This window comes from Euprymna scolopes, chromosome 8 (assembly GCF_053919585.1).
Source record: "Euprymna scolopes isolate OS-2025 chromosome 8, ASM5391958v1, whole genome shotgun sequence".
NCBI classification, from domain to species: domain Eukaryota; kingdom Metazoa; phylum Mollusca; class Cephalopoda; order Sepiida; family Sepiolidae; genus Euprymna; species Euprymna scolopes.
Genome location: NC_136489.1, coordinates 151,392,921 through 151,413,169, shown reverse-complemented (window position 1 = coordinate 151,413,169; position 20,249 = coordinate 151,392,921). Strand labels below are relative to the sequence as shown.

General features: G+C 32.0%; 1 protein-coding gene across 1 annotated transcript in view; it reads left to right on the top strand.

The window, feature by feature from the left end:
* LOC145283991 (uracil-DNA glycosylase-like) overlaps positions 1 to 15,037 on the top strand; it is a 34,926-nt gene extending 19,889 nt beyond the window's left edge. Inside the window, exons 5-7 of the mRNA XM_080133086.1 lie at positions 1,364 to 1,452; positions 3,848 to 4,026; positions 14,828 to 15,037. Of these exons, the coding sequence (XP_079989212.1) occupies positions 1,364 to 1,452; positions 3,848 to 4,026; positions 14,828 to 15,007 (448 nt within the window). The 3' untranslated portion in view covers positions 15,008 to 15,037. The remainder of the gene's footprint in view (positions 1 to 1,363; positions 1,453 to 3,847; positions 4,027 to 14,827) is intronic.
* The last annotated feature ends 5,212 nt before the right edge of the window (positions 15,038 to 20,249 follow it).

Sequence of the window (20,249 nt, the reverse complement as noted above, 5' to 3'; positions counted from 1 at the left end):
TCAATAACGGTGATATGCCACACGGAAAATACGAACAGTCGGTTTCATTTCTTGACCGAGTCTGTTGACTCATTCAGAAAAACAACCTTAATAAACAAAGTTAATTTTGGTTTAAATAGCATGTTCATCAGTTCGAATGTCACATTAATGAAAGAAATCTCATTATTTTTAAGTTTTTCTTATTTATTTTAAGCTGGGGATGGGGCATCCTACCAGATGTAAGACATTTGCCTGCTATCTCGTATATTCCAGCAGAGAGATCTTTTTAGGATTCTAACTGCCCCTTTAAGTGCAATTATTTGAATCTCTCTTGCACTTGGTTCACTTAGTATATTTATCAGGTAGTTTTTGAAATTCTTTTTCATGGGTCCAGTTGCTTCTATAATTACTGGAATGATAGAGATCTTCCTAAGATTCCAATTTCTTTTTATGTCGTACATAAGACCTTTGTATTTTATCTTTTCCCTCTCGGCTGTTTAATCCTTGGGAACACTTTAATGTAGTTGGCAAAATCATCCTCTCTTGTTAGGTATGAGATTGAAGAAAAGTCACATGGTCTCCTTTTGCCATGAAATGAAGACACGAAATCTGCTGATATTAATATTACAACTAAAGTAAATTTATTTACAGCATAGTTACAAATTAAAGATTGTAAAAGTTCATGGTGAAAGATGTATGAGTAATGTTACTTGCGTTTTGACCTTAAGAATCCTTGATGAGAGGTCGAACATCGGTTTGGCCATTTGCCAAAACTGGGAAGTTGTTTTCTGTCACATCTGCACTGAGGTCCAGCGAAAAGAGAATGAATATAAACTGAAAGTGAAGGTAGGCTGTATCGCCATCTTGTGGCAAGGAATGATATTACCAGAGTTAAAGAGTGATAATCATGTTTGGCTTCAAGTCATCCGTTTGTGTTTGTGTGATCGTTTGTGTAGAGAACTCAGTTCCTATACACTAACTTCTAAGGTTGCTTCTTTCTATGTCGGGTTTAATAGCTCTGTTTTCTAGATACGTAGCTGTAGGAATGGCATAATCATAATAGATGATGTATGGCTTATTTCCTACTGTTCTTCATGGTCTGAATTTACAAAGATGGTCAACACAAGTGTACAAAATCACTTAACCGTAGCGCCCTCTTACTTTAAAAAACATCTAAGGGAGATAATTCTGGTTCCCAACACTTGTATACAGAATGTTCATTGTACAATAACTTTTGTTTTTGTTTTTTTATACCAACATTTTGTAACTATTTTTTTCTTTTTTGTATAAATGTTTGTACTTTTTAATTGTCAATTAAATGGTTATTCTTTTTCTGCAATTTTAAAAATAATTTTCTTTCTCTTTTTTTTATTTTTGCTATCAGCTTAGCAAATATGTATCAAGAACTTTCCAAAGATATTCCTGAATTTAAATCTCCAGATCATGGCTGCTTGACTGGCTGGGCAAGTCAAGGTAAGTATATTAGCTTTGAATTGATTTGGTCTATATAAGTGGTTCCCAAAAGAATATAGGCACGTTTTCTTTTAGGGAGTCAACAGAAACATTAACTTTTTTTTATAACTTAATTACTTAACCTTGAAAAACTTTCTGGCCAAGATCAAAGTGTAGCATCTGTTCTGATGCTACACTTCAATTTTTTGTTCTCGGTTAGTGGAGGAGAAATCTTTCACGACTGAGACCATTTTTTTTTTCCTTAAAAACCGACCTAGGAACCTAATTCTGAAAGCTCTGCAGTTACTTTCCACAAAGTAATGAATTTCTCAGAAATGTGAGACTGTCACTTTTTAGCAAATCAGAAAAAATAGAAGTCTCAATTTTTATTTATCTTTTCTTTCTTTGAATTGCTAGATTTACATCCTCTTTTTTGTCATTTTGCTTGCTTGATTGAGGGGGAGTCTTGCAGGATTGTTTTTTTATTCTTTCATGAAAATTTAAAAAAAAAAAAAAAACAGAAACAGTGTTTTGAAAAATGTCTACATCTCTTTATTCTAAATTTATCTTTTTAAATAAGACTATAAGAAAGGAGAAATCGATTCACTTGAGTGATGGTGTATGTTGGGGCAAGAGGAAGAACATTTTTAAAAAGGAAATGTTGGTATTAATATAGTGAGGGGACAAACAAAAAAGAGGGCAGTCATGTCCAATATGAATTCTTATGCTTTATTGGTATATCTTTTTAGCTAGTTATTTATATTGGTGATTTTTTTTTTTTTTTTTTTTAAACCAATTGATTTCGAATGAAAACATTATGTACTTATCAATCATGAGGAAATTAATATAAATTACAAAAAATGATTCAGTAGAAAAATAATTACAAGTAAAAATACAATTTATTGAATTACGAGGTTTGTGTGTGACAAGTCCGTGTGACAAACAAGGGAGATAACCCTTGACCTTAAATTAAGGAGCTGCCATTTTTAAATCAACATTTTCAGAATGTAATTGTGACTGATTTTTTTTTTTTTTTTTTTTCAAATACTTCTAGTACATGTTCTAATGGATCATTTTTCATAGTTTTTGCAGTTTATATTGATTTCATCATGATGCGTGAATACATAATGTTTTCACCCGAAATGTGTTGGTTTAATCACCAATATATTGGTCCTGGATATGACCTAAAACTATATCCGATGGTGAAGCCCCACCTTGCGGATCTTGGGGAGTGTGGAGCCACCCTTTAATTACCATTCCTCCCAGGTCCACTCTGACCTGGAGTGGTAGTACCTGTTAGGGTCCCAACTATGGGTTAAATAGAACCTGACTTAAAAAAAAAAATATACTCCATTAAAAATCGTTCCTCAAAATAACTAGATTCGGCAGTAAATAACCTGAAAAGGGTTGATATGCCGTAAAACAAAACCAACCAACCAATATATTACTTTCATGGAAATTATCTCCCTTGAAAATTAATGAGCATATTTTAAGTTTTTTAATCCACCCCACACACTTTTTCTTTTTTTTTTTTTTTTTTTTTTTAAATCACTTTAGTTTAACTATCAATATCAGCAAAACTATTGTATAGGAAAAATAGAACAATAGAATTACAAACACCAACATTAATTTATTTATTATAGGCTGCTTAAAAAATATTTATGCAAGTTAGGCATTCAAATAATCTGTCTTTGGGTTGTTCATCTGTATATGTTCCTATCTCTACTATTATATAAAATGAATTTTGTATGAGTACCCTATGGACTTAAACAGCTGTGCTGATTTTATTTAAATTTCACACATATGGACTTCATGTGTCTGGGAATGTTCTTGCATAGGTTTTATATCGGAATGATTTCAATAAGTATCGATAATCCAAAAAAAATCTTATTAAAGAAGGAATTCTGATTTTGACCAAAGTTAACACTTTTATATAATTTAACATCAAAAGTATATTTGAAGTTTTATCACCACACAAGCAGTAAGGCCCGGTGTATAAACTCAACAGAAGGTTCTTTAAGACAGTGGCACGTTCAAATATAGGAGTGATAAATGAAAAAAAAAACATTTGAAGCTTAAATATCACCAGAACCCACCAGCCTTTTTTATTTTACTTAATCATTACTTTAATATCAATACAGAATAGTTTCAAGATTTTTCTTTTAATTCTTTGCTGCTTTCATTTATGTATTCTAGTATAAACAAAAATTAGATGAAAAGGTTCAATTAAGTAAGAATAAAGATTGACTACAAGGGGAGATAATTCGTTTCTCATTAATTAATGTTTGATATTTTTTTTTTTTTTTTATTTGTGATACTGGATGTATGGACAAGTAAATTAATATTTAGGAGATTATCAATCCTCATCTCAAACTTTGAAATCTAATTTTTTTTTTTTTTTTTTTTTTTTTTATAGGTGTTTTATTGCTGAATGCGTGTTTAACTGTTCGTGCGTCGCAAGCAAATTCTCACAAGGACAAAGGCTGGGAAAAACTAACTGATGCCGTCATCAAATGGCTGAATAGCAACCGTTCTGGTCTTGTCTTTATTTTGTGGGGAGCATATGCTCAAAAGAAAGGATCTTTTATCGATCAGGTAAATCATTTTTTTTAATCCTTTGCTATGAGGCTCCATAATTTGTGTATTCATTATTTTTGCGGACTTCATAGTTTTTGTTTTACCACGCTTCAGCCAATTCCTCTTCTGGCCTTCTTCAGGTGATTAATTGCAACATAGGAATGCCGAGTTTTGTAACTTAGCCACAGTAATTACTGTCTTCTATAGTTGTTGTCTTGTCATGTTTTTCGCCAACCAATTCTCTGGCCTGCTTGAGCAGGATTGAAATCGCTATCTTCGGCCAATGCTCACCTAGAACCATAGAGACTCGGTTCCTCCATCTACTGTGTCATGGGCCCTGAAGCAGTGGATAAAGGTGTTGCATCTCTATGGTTCCAGGTGAGCATTATCTGATTTCCATCCTGGCCAAGCAAACCAGAGGATTAGTTGGTTGAAATGTGGTGAAACAAAAACTATGAAAACAACAGTCCATAAAAGGAATGGATGCATAGGTAAGTCTTGTTATCCTAACCAGCAAGACCGATAGAAATTTCACAGTTTAATCAAAATAAGTTTTAAAATTATCACAGTGTCAAAAATGATGGTATACTTTTTCATGTAGTTTTATTTATTGTATCATTAGTTATCACTAGTGATAGGACGATTCTAATATTTTCCCCAATTCCGATACAATTCATTATTAATCTCTAAATATTTAGCTATAGAAGTGTTATTTTGTCCCGATTACTGTAAAACCACATCTTAAATGTGCATATATTTTATCAAACGTAAAACACATTTGTGACGGTGTGATCAAGAGATTTTAGTCCTACTGGAAGTTTAAATCAATAAATATTTATTTTATTATTGCTACAAGCAGTGGAAGATGTTTCTTAAACTAAAATCAAATAAAGATAATTTAAGGAATCGGTTTTGGCATCAGAAAATAGGCTCAAAGTTTTCCGATACCGATTCTGATACTGCAAATTAATCATCCCAACACGAGTTATCACACGGGTATTTATAAATAGTGCGTAATTTTTATTGATGAATTGAGTGTGGTCAAACTTAAACATCCATAAAGAAAAAGAAAATCTTTAAAAAAAAGAAGAAAAAAATTAAATACCTAATACCTTTCTCTTTATGTCTGTATTTTGAATTTTTCAAAGAATATAATTATATGAAAAGTTATGGCATCAAATGATGCTGATATTGTGATGAACGTGTACTACACTTTGATCTTAGCCAATTTTTAAACAAATAAAACCAAGAAAACTATATATTTAGTGTGTGAACATGCATGTTTTTAAATAATTTTATTTATTCATGCCAATAATATTGTGGGGCCTTCGTTTGCACAAAATTGAATGAGATGTAAACAATGTACTTACATGCATCGTGATTATTTCGCATTTCCATCAGATAACACGTTAGGAAACATGCGGCTAGTCAGTACTGAGACCTGTGATAATTTTGGAATACCTGTTGCTGTAAGTTTGGAATTCAAAGTAACTATAAAGTCATTTTCTCTAATCCGTGATAAGTGTTTTGGGATTACAGGTTTTATCATATGGGAGATATAATTGTAGGCTTCAAGTTGAAAGGGGAAAACTGAAAATTTAAAGATCAAAGAAAACCTTCACAAAATCTGCTAAAATAACAATTCCCAAACTTGCACAATGATGAAAAGGAAACTGAAGCAGAAAAAAAAAGTTACAGAAATTAAGGAGAAAAAAAAAAAAAGAAGCAATCTCATATGAAACTCGTGTCGTGTAAACTGAAATTACATCTTTTCCAAAAATGTCATTTAATAAACTTTTGGTACTGGTACGGTTTTTGAATCAAACTAAATTAGTTTTTGTCGACGCAGAATTATGAGATGAAAAATACTGAATCAAAAAGGACATTGAAATCAAATTGGAGGTGGCATTCCAACATGAAAAAAAAAACATTTAAAGCAAGAAAAAATGTCTTTGTTTGATGGAAAAAAAAAAAAAATGACGTGTGTGTGTGTGTGTGTATATATATATATATATATATATGGTGGATTCTCTCATCGAAGACAATGAATGAGGATTCGGTATGCAATCTTCAGCAGCTTCTAAGCTCTGTGCCACCACATGTATAATTGCAATCCTGTAGACATCCGGCACACTCCTCCGCAGATGGTGAACTTTCATATGCTCGTCAGTCAAAGATGCCTTCTCGAGTGAACAGATAACCCTGCTTTGCTGCGTGCTCTGAAACCACAGTGGCATACATATTCATTTTTAGGTGGATTTTTCTTGTGTTTTGCCTTCATATTTGTACGAAGGGTGTTCCTATGACAAAGGCGGTTATGTTCAAATTCTTTGATTCCCAGGAAACACATCTTCCTCCATTCTCTGTGATCCCCTGCTGCACTTTCCCAGGAACTCACAGAAATTCCACAACGTTTCAGGTTGTCTTTTAGTTTATCTTTGTAACGAAGCAGGGAACGGCCGATTGAACAGCAAGAATTTGTCAGTTGCCCATAAAAAAGTTGCTTAGGAACTCTGAGTCATCCATTCTTACAAGATGACCCGACCACCGCATTTGTATCCTGATCAAAAATGATTCAATACCAATATATATATATATATATATTTTTTTTTTTTTTACAAGGAAATCAAATTAAAATTTATTCAGTACTGGTCCAGTATTTAGACCAGATAAAAATCAAACTGTTTTTTTTTTTCTTTTTAATCCCCAAAACGAACCTACATTATAGTTGTAAAATTGCTCCCAAAATCGTTTGTCCGTTTGTTTGTTTGCACTTGTCTCAATAACCACACCTTGGATTTTTTGAAATTTTGCACAAACATTAGTCATAGTGAAAGTAAATTTTTCACTAATGGAGGGGGACTCCACATGCTAGTCTTGTTCCACTTGAAATAAAATTTGGAGCTCAGCAGGAGCTCCTTGTATTTCATGTAATTTTTTTTTTTTCAGATTATCAATGTGTCATCACCTACCTCCTAATGTTTTCAGTTTTTTTTACTTTCATCAATGTCTTATCTACTAGAAGATATAGTGATATATCCTCCAGATGCATCATTTAATATGATTTAGTTTTATGGTTTGTCACTTTTTAAGATGTTGGTTTCTTTTTTATCAAACAAAGGCTGGCTTACTAGTAGAATTTGTATGATGCCAAAAAACAACATGCTTACAATGAAGCATTAAGTTGTGTTTTTCAATCTATAAACTTTTGTCGTATTCAGAAAGCTTAAAAAAAGTTTTATTTTTTTGTATTTGTTCAGAATTCTCCTCTCATGAACCTTCAAATAAAAATCTGAAAAAGGATGTGCTTGCCAGTGATGGAAAAAAGCATTTTGTATACCAAAAATCATATTAAGTGGTTTTATTTTTAAATAAGAAAATCAAATTTTATGACTAAACTACTAGTGCCGATCTTGCAGCAGTATCTTGAAAACAGTCTGAAGGAACAATGGAGATAACTCCATATCAAGATTTTAGAAAACTATTCTTAACGTGGGTTATGGAGAGCATTGAAAAAACTCAATTCACTTAAAAATTCTTTTTTTATAAAAATAAAATTACTTGATCAATTTATGTGGTCTTTTGTGAAAGATATTTTCTTTTTGTCATGGGTACGTACATCATACAGATTTTTCTATATATTTGTTTTTTGTTTGTTTCGTAGGGCAGGAATTCTGGATAAGTTGGTTTTTTTTTTTTTTTTTTTTTTTTTTTTATTAATAGTATCTGCCACCACATAGGATTCATGTTTGACGTCACTTTCAAGATAAGATATGTGCTTGTTTTCTTATCAAGGGTAGCTTATTGGTAGAGTTGATATGTTTTTAAAACCTGAAATGAGTGATGAAACATATTAAAGTGGCTTTCATTAAGAGTCACACTTTATTTACAAAGCCATTTGGCAGAAGTGACATCAGAAAAATTTTAAGTTGCAAATGACCAGCACTGTATGTGATGTAGTTTTATTCAGTCTTTGTTTGAACTTTTATAACAAAATTATTGAACTTTCGGGTTTGTATTACTGTACACATAGATTCGAAAAAGTTGTCAAAAAAACAAATATGTAACAAATAAATGTTATCAAAGGCAAGATAAGTTACTTTTCTACCAAACTGGATATATTTTTCGTGTTTTTAGTCAATGTAACATGTTTATTCAGTCCCAAAAACATAGTGTTTACCGATGTATTGGAAAATTCAAGATGGCGCCCGACTCTCTTTTTAACACGGTAAGTTTGGGAAAAGGTGTTATAAATTATAAACTAGACAAAATACTATTAAAAACCCACCGAATATATGTCAACCTATGTCACGGTAACATATTGAGCAAGTTTCTAACAGTATTTTGTCTAGTTTTATATTTATAGCACCTTTTCCCAAACTTACCGCGTTAACGAGAGAGTCGGGCGCCATTTTGAATTTTCCAATACATCGGTAAACACAGTATGTTTTTCGAGCTGAATAAACATGCTACATTAAATAAAAACACAAAAAATTATCCAGTTAGGTAGAAAAGTAACTTATCTTGCCTTTAATAACATTTATTTGTTATATATTTGTTTTTTGACAACTTTTTCGAATCTGTGTACAGTAATACAAACCCGAACTTTTATAACAAAATTATAACCTTTTATTATAGAAATATGTTTATGAACTGTGTTCTTTTTTTTTTTTTTTTTTTTTAATCAAACATTAGAGGTGTTGGTAATTTATTTATTTTTTTTTTTACGTGCTAGAACTGGATGACAAATCAAACTTCATCAAGCGCTGCATCAACACCAACAATTTACACCTATCTTCATTCCTCCACTTACCTAAATTCAAACCATCACGAAACCTCAAACTGCATGGAGAAACTCCTTTAATATCTTCACCAACATATTGAAGAATTCAACGCCACTGAGCCTAAACTAATGATAACTTCTATATTTATGCGTCATAAAATAATTACAGCCTTAGACCAATGTTACCACTAGACAAATTCACATGGCTACTACACAAAAACAACCCCACACACCCTCTTGGACAAGAGGGCACCACTCCTAATATTCATGCACACCCTAGTCACAGACCTCAGGAATTTTGTCACACACGAGGAAAAGGACCTTCTTAGTATCCAACCCAAATTCATTATCACCTAGAAAATTAATGACACTCTTTTCAACTTAATAGCACACTTCTGCAGTGCAGTCTACAACCTAAAATGGCTATCCACTATCAACACTCGCACTCCCCACACTACTGGCGGATTCCCCAACTAGATCACCCGTTGCGTTCTCCACCCAATGACCCAGAATTAGACATCAAGTTCTCAAGATTGAAACACAACATTTTCGACATTATCAAACACAGACAAGCAAGCATTGTACAAAACATCTCATACAAACAACGCTGCCTACTTGAGAGCCTCAAAAATGAAGACTTTCTCTTCCGATAAAGGGAAGGAGTTCTACATCATACCCCAAGACACATCTTGCACTCACACACCTAAGAAATGACACCCTGTGCGCCTAAGAAATGACACCCTGTGCGCCTAAGAAATGAAACCCTGTGCACCTAAGAAATGACACCCTATACACACCAGTAGCTGACCTCACATCCACACATATCCAAAATCATATAAACTCTGCATGGACCAACATATGTAGAAGTAAAAACCTCCCCAACAAACATAAACAGAACTTCATCACTAAAAATAGCTAGCTCTCTACTTTTTACCACCTCATTAAAACCCACTAAACCACGTCAACCCCACAAATTAGACCAATAGTGTCAAGTATCGAAGGACCTTTGTATAAGATCTGGCTTTTCATGCAACTATTCAAATCCTTACGCTTCTCCTTCCCTTGACATGTCATCAGTTCCGATGAAGTATTCAGATGTCTACACACCCTTCAAACTTAGACAAAACAAATGCACTTTTGGTCTCTATGTAGTTACCCTTTACACTACAGCACACCCAGCTTCACTGACCACATCTCCTCCGATGACTTATAGTGCTTCAACCTTACTCCCTCAGACATCCACAAGCTCTTACTCATAATAGTCGATAACACATTCTTCATATTCCAGCACCAAACAGACAAATCACAGGACCGCCTATGGGATCCAGTCTCTAAGAATTTCTTGCTGTTTTTGTACATGGACAGATTTAGAATGTCGAGCTCTGAACACCTGCAATTTGGTCGCATTTCTCTCAAGATATGTCGACAACGTCCTCATCCTCAGATCATCACGCGCTGATGCTGAGAACATCTACGCCATGTTCTCTGATACCGACCCACAAATAGAATTCACCATTGAACACCCTGGCGCTGATTGATCCTTTTCACTCCTGGATTTTAACATCAAAATCTCAGACGAGGGGACTATCACTACAAAATTCTAAAGACCGATAGCCAGCCAAAACATATTTGTAAATTATAAGTCAGCCCTCCCTACTAACGCCATAATCAGATACGCAGCGAATAGTCATCCGCATACAAAACAAGTGCAGTAAAACAGCAGACAAGATAGAATGCACTAAACAGTTCTTTCAGGTGCTGGAAACGAATGGATATCCCAACACTCACCGAACGCCTCTGGGGGAAAAAAAAAAAAAAAGAGCAAAAAGCTTCCCTTCCAATACCTGCTTCCTTAAAATACCCCACCTCAGCGACTGGATCACGACACCTATTTGTAGGACTATCAGAAGAGATTGCTTTAATATGCAATTGGCCCACTCTGGTCCATTCCTTAGACAGCAGCTCTCTAAACAGAAGCACAATGATGGCCCATCTCTATACACATTGCTCTATATACTCCACAAACATTTGTCACTGCACACATAAGTCTATAGGTTAGAGTGCTCCATCTGCAAAAAATTTTACATGGGTAGCACTATGACGCTCCTACATATAAGAATCAAAGAACACACACAGATACAAGCATCATCATTCCACAAACACCTCAGCAGAAACTTAAATAGATCTATTAAAGTTGATATTTTAACCACAGAACACAACGTTGGAAGTCTTTGTATAAAGAAATCACTACAGACGGAACTTAACAGACTAGAACTCAGTTCATGATTCGTTATGTAGCATTCTATATAGCTTCCACCACGACCATCTCCCCATACTCTACTATTCTAACAAGAACAGATATGGCTATACCACTACATCCCTCTCTTACATCTAACCTACTAGTACAAATATGGCTTTACTATTAAAATATATATATATATATATAAAAGGCAAAACGGCTGTGCACATTTTTGTATGTACAAAAAAGGCTCTCTTTTTTCGCGGGGGTTCTCGACAAGGTTACTATTTTAGAGAAGTTTCCTTATACTCCATAGATTGTAATATCTCCGATTTGCGGACGGACATCGTCTCTATCTTTATTTTGATCGACTTTTTAACAAATCCCTGATTTCCAGTGTTTTTCTCTTTCTCGTGTAAATAAAGCGAAACTAACTGAAGCAAAGTCACTCGCTGGCCTTCATGGCCAGGACATCTTGAAGGCGAACAGCTTTGATCAATGTGGGGAAAACCCTTCATATCGGACAATTGCTATTCCTTTGGACACTGCCAGCATTTCCCCTTCTTTGTGGGGAGCTGGTTTTCCCCAACATCATGGGGAAACAATTACAAGGCAGAAAGCTGAAAGCTTAACGCTTGTGTGAACTCATTTACTTAACTATCCATTTCTGCAACTTTTTGATTGCCATCAACAAATTTGAACGCTTTTTGCTTCCTGTCGCGTCATAGCATAGCAGTAAGATGTCAGGTTTTCTTTCACTTTCTTTTCCTTCTTTGCGTCACAGGTTCCAGCCTGCCTGCCTGCCTACTACCACTTTTTTTTTTTTTTTTTTGCTCGACACATACCTTCAAACACCTGGGCAATGTCAGGCACTCCTGCTAGTAAATTAATAAAACAAAATATAAATACATAAATAAACTAATAACCCTAATCTTAAAGTTAAGCTAACATGCCTAATCAAATCAAGGTATCTAATAAACACAGTTAAATATGTTTAATTAAACTTCCTGAAAGGAAAATATCCAAATAACATTTAAATAGAATAATAAAAATAATACAAAATAATAAAAAAAAAAAAAGGTAAAAATTAATTTGAATTATAAAAAAAAATAAATAAAATAAAATTTAAAAAAATAAAATAAATTAAAATTGGTACTAATTTTTTTTTTTCTTTTTTTTTTAAATTAGCGGAAGGGTTAGGGTTTCTGCATTTCGGTTTGGTACGCTCACTAAGAAACCATCCTTATCAGTGGGGTCATATCCAATGTGAGTAGTCTGCCGAGGTTGTGTTTGCGTCTGTTAAAAACGGACTCATCTGTCTCCACCATATGGCGTGGGTCTCCTATCTGCCAGGGATTCCTGACAAAATAATCTCGCCAAATGTAAGGTGGAGTTTTTTTTTTTTTCTTACAATTGGTATCCAAATTCTTGTTTGCTGCTCATGCGCACAGCGTTGTGATTGGCTGATTTCCATGTTACGTCCAACAGCAGCTAAACCCGAACTGTTGACGTTGTGTTCTGGAGAAAGTTGAGCGAATGCTGAGTTACATCCAGTTCAAAGGATGTATAAGTATTAAAATTAAATTAGTTAATAAAATCAATATTAGATAGCAACCACTAAATGAACTACTAAAACCACATATCATGACTGACACAACTATTAAATATTATAATATTCTTTTATAGAAACATTCCCATCAATAACATAAAATCCCGTAAATAAGATAAAAAATAAATCATTAACAATTAACTAGTCAACAAATTTAGGAGTAATAATTAAATAGTTCAGGCTGGCATATAAAAATAACCATTGTTATTATGGGACTACTTATGACAAAAAGATAAACAAATTTAAAAAAATAAAAATAATAAAAGAAGACCCTTCAGATATTAAGTGGCTAATATACAGGGTGTTTCAAAAGTCTTGGGAACATTACAAATGCGTATATCTCATGAACTATTCCAGGTAGAAAAATGAAACTGGTGCCATTTTAAAGCTTGCTTAATCAAATTTTTGGTCATACTAATGATTTTCGTCTTATCTTTCCATGTGCAGTAATGGCGTTCTCTAAACAAGACAAGGCGTTTTGCGTCCTCCAATTTGCAAAGACTGAATCGTGGACATGTGTTCAGCATGCATTTCGCAGGAAATTTAAAAAAGAAGTCCCTGAAAGGAAACCCATTGTCAGATGGCATGCTAAATTTGTGAAAGATGGATGTTTATGCCCAAGTAAGCGAACAAGTCGCCCTTCAACTTCAGAAGATGCAGTTGAGCAAGTCCGGAAGCCTTTCAGCAGAGCCCCTGTAAATCAGTGAGAAGAGCCAGCAGGGAACTTCAGCTTGCTCCAGCAACTGTCTGGCGTGTCTTAAGGAAACGACTGCAAATGGTACCTTACAAGCTCAAGTTGGTCCAAAAGTTGAAGGACACTGATAAGCCACTTCGCCGTGACTTTTGCATTGCAATGCAAGAGAAGTTGGAAGATAACGGCTTTGATGACCGGCTTGTTTTTAGCGATGAGGCGACCTTCTATCTGAATGGCAAAGTTAACAAGCATAGCACTCGCATATGGGGTACTGAGTGTGACTTTTTCCTTTGGGGCTTTGTCAAGCAACAAGTCTATGTGCCGCCCCTTCTAAGAGATATTGACGAACTAAAGGCTCGAATAACGGCAGTTGTGGGAACCATTGACGTCAAGATGCTGGAACGCGTTTGGCAGGAAATGGACTATCGACTAGATGTCTGCCGTGTGACGAATGGTGCTCATATTGAGCAAGTTTTAAGATTCCCCACAAAACTTGAAACTTTAACCTTTCCAACGGTACCAATTTCATTTTTTAACTCCTAATAGTTTTTGAGTTATTAAAAATCTTTATGTTCCCAAGACTTTTGAAACACCCTGTATAATGCTCCTTATCTTGAGTTGAACATATTGGGAAGTGATTCACGATATACCATTAGTGTATTAAGCGATGCTCTTTGTGTAAACAAAACGAGCTTAGGTATTCGGATGATGTCAAAACTTCATTAATTCACTACCTGCACAGCAGCGGCAATTTAGCGTAATTGGTCGAAACTCGTACGGGCAGTCGAACTGATGAGCTGTGATACATGTCCAGTATCGTGACCATGTAATTTTATCTATATCAATAAAAATATATCTTGTTTGTTTTTTTTATTGAGCACTCTTAATAACTTGTTAAATTTGTGAGTTTTCTCTTGAATACCTATTTCTTCCTCAACACCTACTGCATTCAATTAGCTTTCTAAATCTCTTGTATATACCTATCTCACACAATGCTTCAAGCAAACTACCTCTCATTTTTATAAATATAACTTATGAAAAATATTTATGAACCATTTTTTTTTCTTTTTTTCCCCCAACGAGATATTGTTTAAAAAATATTTTGTTTTTAAAACGAAAAAAAAAATCATAAACTATAATATTGGGGGATAAAAACAGTACATAAATAGATTAAAAAAAAAAAAAAAAATAGTTAAATATTTTTTTTTTTAAGTTCTATTTCTATGTTTGATGTGGAAAAAAATTAACACCTGATATTTGATTTTTGAAAGAAAAAAAAATGTATAAACATGTTTTTATTAAGTTTATAATTTTGTTAGAAGTTTTATTCAACTTTTCATATTTTTATATTTTATTTTGGTCATCCGTATTTAAAAAATTTTCTGACGTCATTTCCACCAAATTATTATGCAAACCAACAAGTGTGACCCTTAACGAAAGCTGTTAAAGTTTGATCTTATGATTTTATTTATTTATTTATTTTTTTTTTTATAGAAGAAACACTGCGTATTGAAAGGAGTTCATCCATCCCCGTTATCTGCCCATCGTGGATTTTTTGGTTGTCACCATTTTTCCAAGTGTAACGACTACCTGGTACAACAAAACAAAAAACCAATTGACTGGAATATGTTACCAGCAGAATTGATGAAAGAAAATATTAACATCCAAAATTGAATTCATAGAAGTAAACAAGTGGAGAAGAAATTTTAAGCATTCATTTAATTTCCTTGCACTTTTTTGTACTTTTTTGTTTGGAGAACAGTTTTGTTTTTATTTTCAAAGAATTTAAAGGGGAGATAATTCAAGAAATTCTTAAAGTTTATAATTTTGTAATGATTATTTTGATTTATTACAAAAGATGAATTTTGTAAAATGGCTTTACAAAAATTTCTTTTGAAGCCGTACATTTTTTATATGATCAATTTCATTTATTGCAGAATTTTCTTTTTTAGAGAGACTGTTCATTTAAGAGTTTGTTTAAAAAGTCATACATTTTCAAAAAGTTCTTTTTGATTTATTTATTTTTTTAATTTTTAATTTTTATTTTTTTTATTATTTTTTTTTTAATTTTTTTTTTTTTTAGTCATAAATTTTTATTTAATACAAAGAATGATAATTGTAATTAAAAATCTAAATTTTATTTTAATTCAATAAATGTTCAAATGTTTTATTTTTGTTATTTCTAATTCAGTGTGTTTATCTTTTTCTAGTGTTATCTGAAACTTTTACAAATGCTTGAATCATGTAACCCTTAGAATTCTTCAAAACTGAAAACCAAAAATATGTCCTCCGAACGTAAAATGCACAATTGAGTTTTTTTTCCTTCTTTTTTTCCATTCCATTTTTCTGGATAGTTGTCAAAACTTTTCTCTATATTAAAACAAAAAATACAAATCTTTATCGTGTACATACCTGTAACTGAACAAAAAAATCATATTTTAAAAAATCATGTAAATGGGTCAAGTAGTTATGTTTTTATACAGAAAATAATTTTTGAGCGATTTTAAGTGTGTAATGGGATGTAATACATTGCCGGGTTATCTGCCCTTGTTTCTTCAAGATGTCACACGATACAATCCATTTTTACTTGCTCATAAAATTTGATTTTCTTAAAACTACTTGATCAATTTATGTGAGTTTTGGAATATGACATTTGTTTTAGATGTTTGTTTAGATGGTTGTTTAGATGTCTGCCGTGTGACGAATGGTGCTCATATTGAGCAAGTTTTAAGATTCCCCACAAAACTTGAAACTTTAACCTTTCCAACGGTACCAAATTCATAGATTTTTTTGTTTTTTTCAAATATGGGGGAATTTTAGACAAACTTTTTTTCTGTATGTTATTTCACTGAATTTTGTTTCTTTTTTCAAATCTCATATCCTTCATCGAATTACGAAAGATGGGCATTATCTTTTTCCTTTGATTTGTGGTTAGCGTTGGATTGAATGTGATCAACATTCAAATGCACCTACTTGAAACAAAATCCTCAATAGTTATTTTGGTGCTACTATATTATAATAACGAAAAAATATTGAATTTCAAATAAAAAAAATGGTACCTACATAATTGTCATGTGGCAAATTGTAACATATCCAAAAATTACGAAAAACGATAGGTAGAAAAATTATAAATGAAAGTTTTCGATAAAGTTTAGATGATAAATAAAATTTGTCCGACATTTTGAATTATTTGATGTAAGCGACAGAACTTAATTATCTCCCCTTTCAACTTATCTCTTTTCTTTTTAGTAACCGTAACAATGATTTCGCTCCATTTCAAATTTCTTTTTTTCATTAAGAATTATTTTTCTATCATATCGTTTTTCGTAATTTTTGGATATATTACTATTTGAGACCTGATAATTACAAAGGTACCATTTATTTCACTTGAAATTCAATATTCTTCCGTTAATATAGAAGCGTCCTTATTTTGCTAAGCAACCATTTGCAATTTTGGTAAAAGTACATGTATAGTCGGTTATACCTTATGACTACCAAGAGATAACCCTACAAATTTAAGCATATATAAAGATACACATTTTGACAAATTTTGGTATTGAAATAACTGTTAAAGAACAAAAATGGACTGACAAGAGTTTGCGTTTATCATAGAAGAAACTAAAATAATAAACAAATTGTTGGAAATGGATTGAAGCAAGAAATTTATTCAACAGGTGTGTCTTTTGATCAGTAACAAGGGTGACGGCAGATGTGTGTTCAATCACATGCAAAGGGAAGTAAGCTCTGTCCAAATATGTAAGGGAGATAACTCTAACCTTACCAAAACTTTTTTTTATGAAATATGATTACTATTAATGTCAGTTATTAATTGACATGTTTGACACGTCTCTTTAAAATCCTTTCTGTTGTTACTTCAATTCTAGTTAATTATTCTCAACAACTGATAAAAACAGAACCTTTATATATCCTGCATATTTGCATGGTTCTTACACTAGTTATGTATATGCATTTTTTCCAAATTGAAAATGGTAAAATAAGTGTGAGACATTTTGTGTCTGATGTAATTGTTCATCATAACGTAAAAGTAAATATAACTTGCTTATAAACAGTATAAGAACTATAACCAATTTAAGTGTCATTCCCCTAGAGTTATTCCCCTTTAACTCTTTCTAACAGTGCTTGAATCTGGCATGGTATAATTTCTAAACGTTTTGTAAAAAGATCAAAATTTGTTTTAAAAAAAAAAAAAAAAAAAAAATTATTTCAAATATTTACCTCAAGTTGGTGCTCTTAAGAACATCTCATTATTACTAGGCAGGAAAAGTGCTCAAGTTGGTGATATTTTTATTTGCATATTTATATATATATATATATATATATATATATATATATATTATTCTCTTTTAGTTAAATTGTCCAGCAATCTGCAAGCATTTAAAATTTCTCAAATCATAGTTTTCCAGAGGTTTGCCATTGTCACAACCTGAGGACAATACATAATTTAAAAAATATTTATAAACTTTTGATAAATTCATTTCCTGGGCTGCACGTCGTAAGAATATGCCTAATAATCAGTTAAATTTGTAAAGGAAATAAAAAATTGGAGGGAGGGTGCAAGAAGAAACTGATGTTTTCTTAGTCTTTACTGGCAACCATGATATTAACAATATTTCTGTTTCTGCTTCATATTTAATTGATTGGGTGTATACTGATAAAATTTTATGAATCAAATTTATCAGAAGTTTATAAATATTTTGATTAAAAACTGTATTCAATCATTCACTTTACATTATTTTATGTAAAAATTAAGCTTTCTAGAATAATTACATTTTCTACTATAAGAAAAATGTTGGCCTTGTTGCCACTTTTAATCTCTGTTCACTGATTTGATTTTCAATGTTTGTTTTATAGTTGTGAAGAATTTTTTGGAGATGCTATGCTCTTCATGTGAGCCCCCATTAATGATTTTTACAAATTCTGGTGTTTCTAGTATTTCTTTCAGTTACTTATTAAATGATCTGAAATGTTTACAATCAAAGAAGTTTACAAAATTTATTCTTTGTTTAAATTCTTCAAACAATTTTTTTTTTTAATCTTTTCTGTGGTGATGTTACCATGTGGAAACCTATTGGTTACTTTTGAAAAATTAGTGATGCTAACTTTTTTTGTATTTTGTTATAGTAAGCATTAATTTTCCAAGATTTTGGATTTGAAAAAAAAAATGAAGAAAAAATATTTGAGTGTCTAAATTTGGGCAATTTTATATTGTGTGTGATGCCCAAATAATCTGTTTTAAAACCATTTTGTAATTATTCAATCTGTTCATTTAAAATCATTTTTATTTTCTTGAATTATAATGATCAAAGCAGCATTTAAAGATTTTGAGAAAGCATTACATATATATATATATTATGAGACTAAACTATATTCTAAAATATCACATCAACCAAAGACAGGGATTATTTCAAATAGCAGCATTTGTAGCTAAAAATATAATAAAAACAAAAATATAAATTTCCATTTTGTATTTAAAAAAAAAAAAAAAAAAAAAAAAAAAAGTCTGCATCATCACTTCAACTTTTTTTCTTCCCTTCTGGTCCACCATTCAACATATCATTCTATCTTACTCTTTTTTTGTATCCAGCTGCCTATATGCACCTCTATCATCTATGCATTAAATCTTTCATCTTTCACATACCTTTTATCTACAACCCACCTCCATCCTCCAAGAAAAACATTCTCCCATTCACGCATCCATCTTAAAGATTTTTCTCCAAGCTTTTGTATATTTCATCTGACTTTGTACAATAAAATGCTATTCTTGACAAAGTTTCATAACTGAAGTGAAATATTGAATCAAGAAATATAAGTATGTACATTTTGTTCATAATTTGTCAATACTCTCATTTGGTAACATGCTTCTTATCTCGGGAAGAGCTCATTGTATTCGCATTTTTTTTTTTTTTTTTTTTTTTTTTTCAGAATTTTTATTTAAACGCATAAAAGACAAATATTCTATCTTCAGATCATAATTATCAAAATGTCTTTTTTTTTTCCAAATGTTTTTAACTTCACGAGATATAATTATTATTCTCGATTTTATTGTAAATAATTTAAATCTTTTTTTTTTTTTTTTTTCAAAATGATTTTCATGGAACCAAAGTTCAAAATATCAATCATGTGTAGACATTTTGTATTTTTTTTATTTTTGTCATCTGAAAGTCCAAAGATGAAAAGAATTTTTTTATTTTTCTATTTTCATAATAAAATTGTGCAAAAAAACAAAAAAAAACAAAAAAAAACTTCACTTGTCTCTGTAATGACTTGATGGGGAGGTGGTTGTTAAAGGATATTCTTAAATTTGATAACGTTCTCAAAGCAATAGAAGCTTTCTATTAAAGCATTTATAAAAGTTTGAAACGGCAGAGGCTATAGAACATTCCAACTACTGCAGTGCTTGACAAACATGATACTTATAAAAACAATGGCAATGGCGTCTCATCTGGCCATGGGATCATTAAAGCATACTTTTAATTCAATAAGTAATTTCCAACTAAATTTCCACAACATTAAATAAAATAGTTCAGACCTAACGTAAAATGTTGGGTCAGTTTTTGTTTTGCATTGCAAATATGTTTGAACGGATATGAAAAAGATTCAACTCTTCAAAGTTCTGGGGCCTTTCGCATGTTTTATTTTTAATTTAGACAAGATGGTCAACCTGGAAATAAAAAGACCATTTGGAGCTGATTAAAAAAAAAACACTGAGCAGTTTGGGTCAGCTTGAAACACAGATGAACCAATGCATCAAGAGAATATATCAAAATATTCATCACTTCAGCAGTTGGAAATTTTCTATTGTTGCAGAAACAAATAACTGGAGAGTGTCGCATCACCGCAATAAATATTGATGCTGTTATAATTGAAAGGTCACGAGGTCACAGTATATTTATTT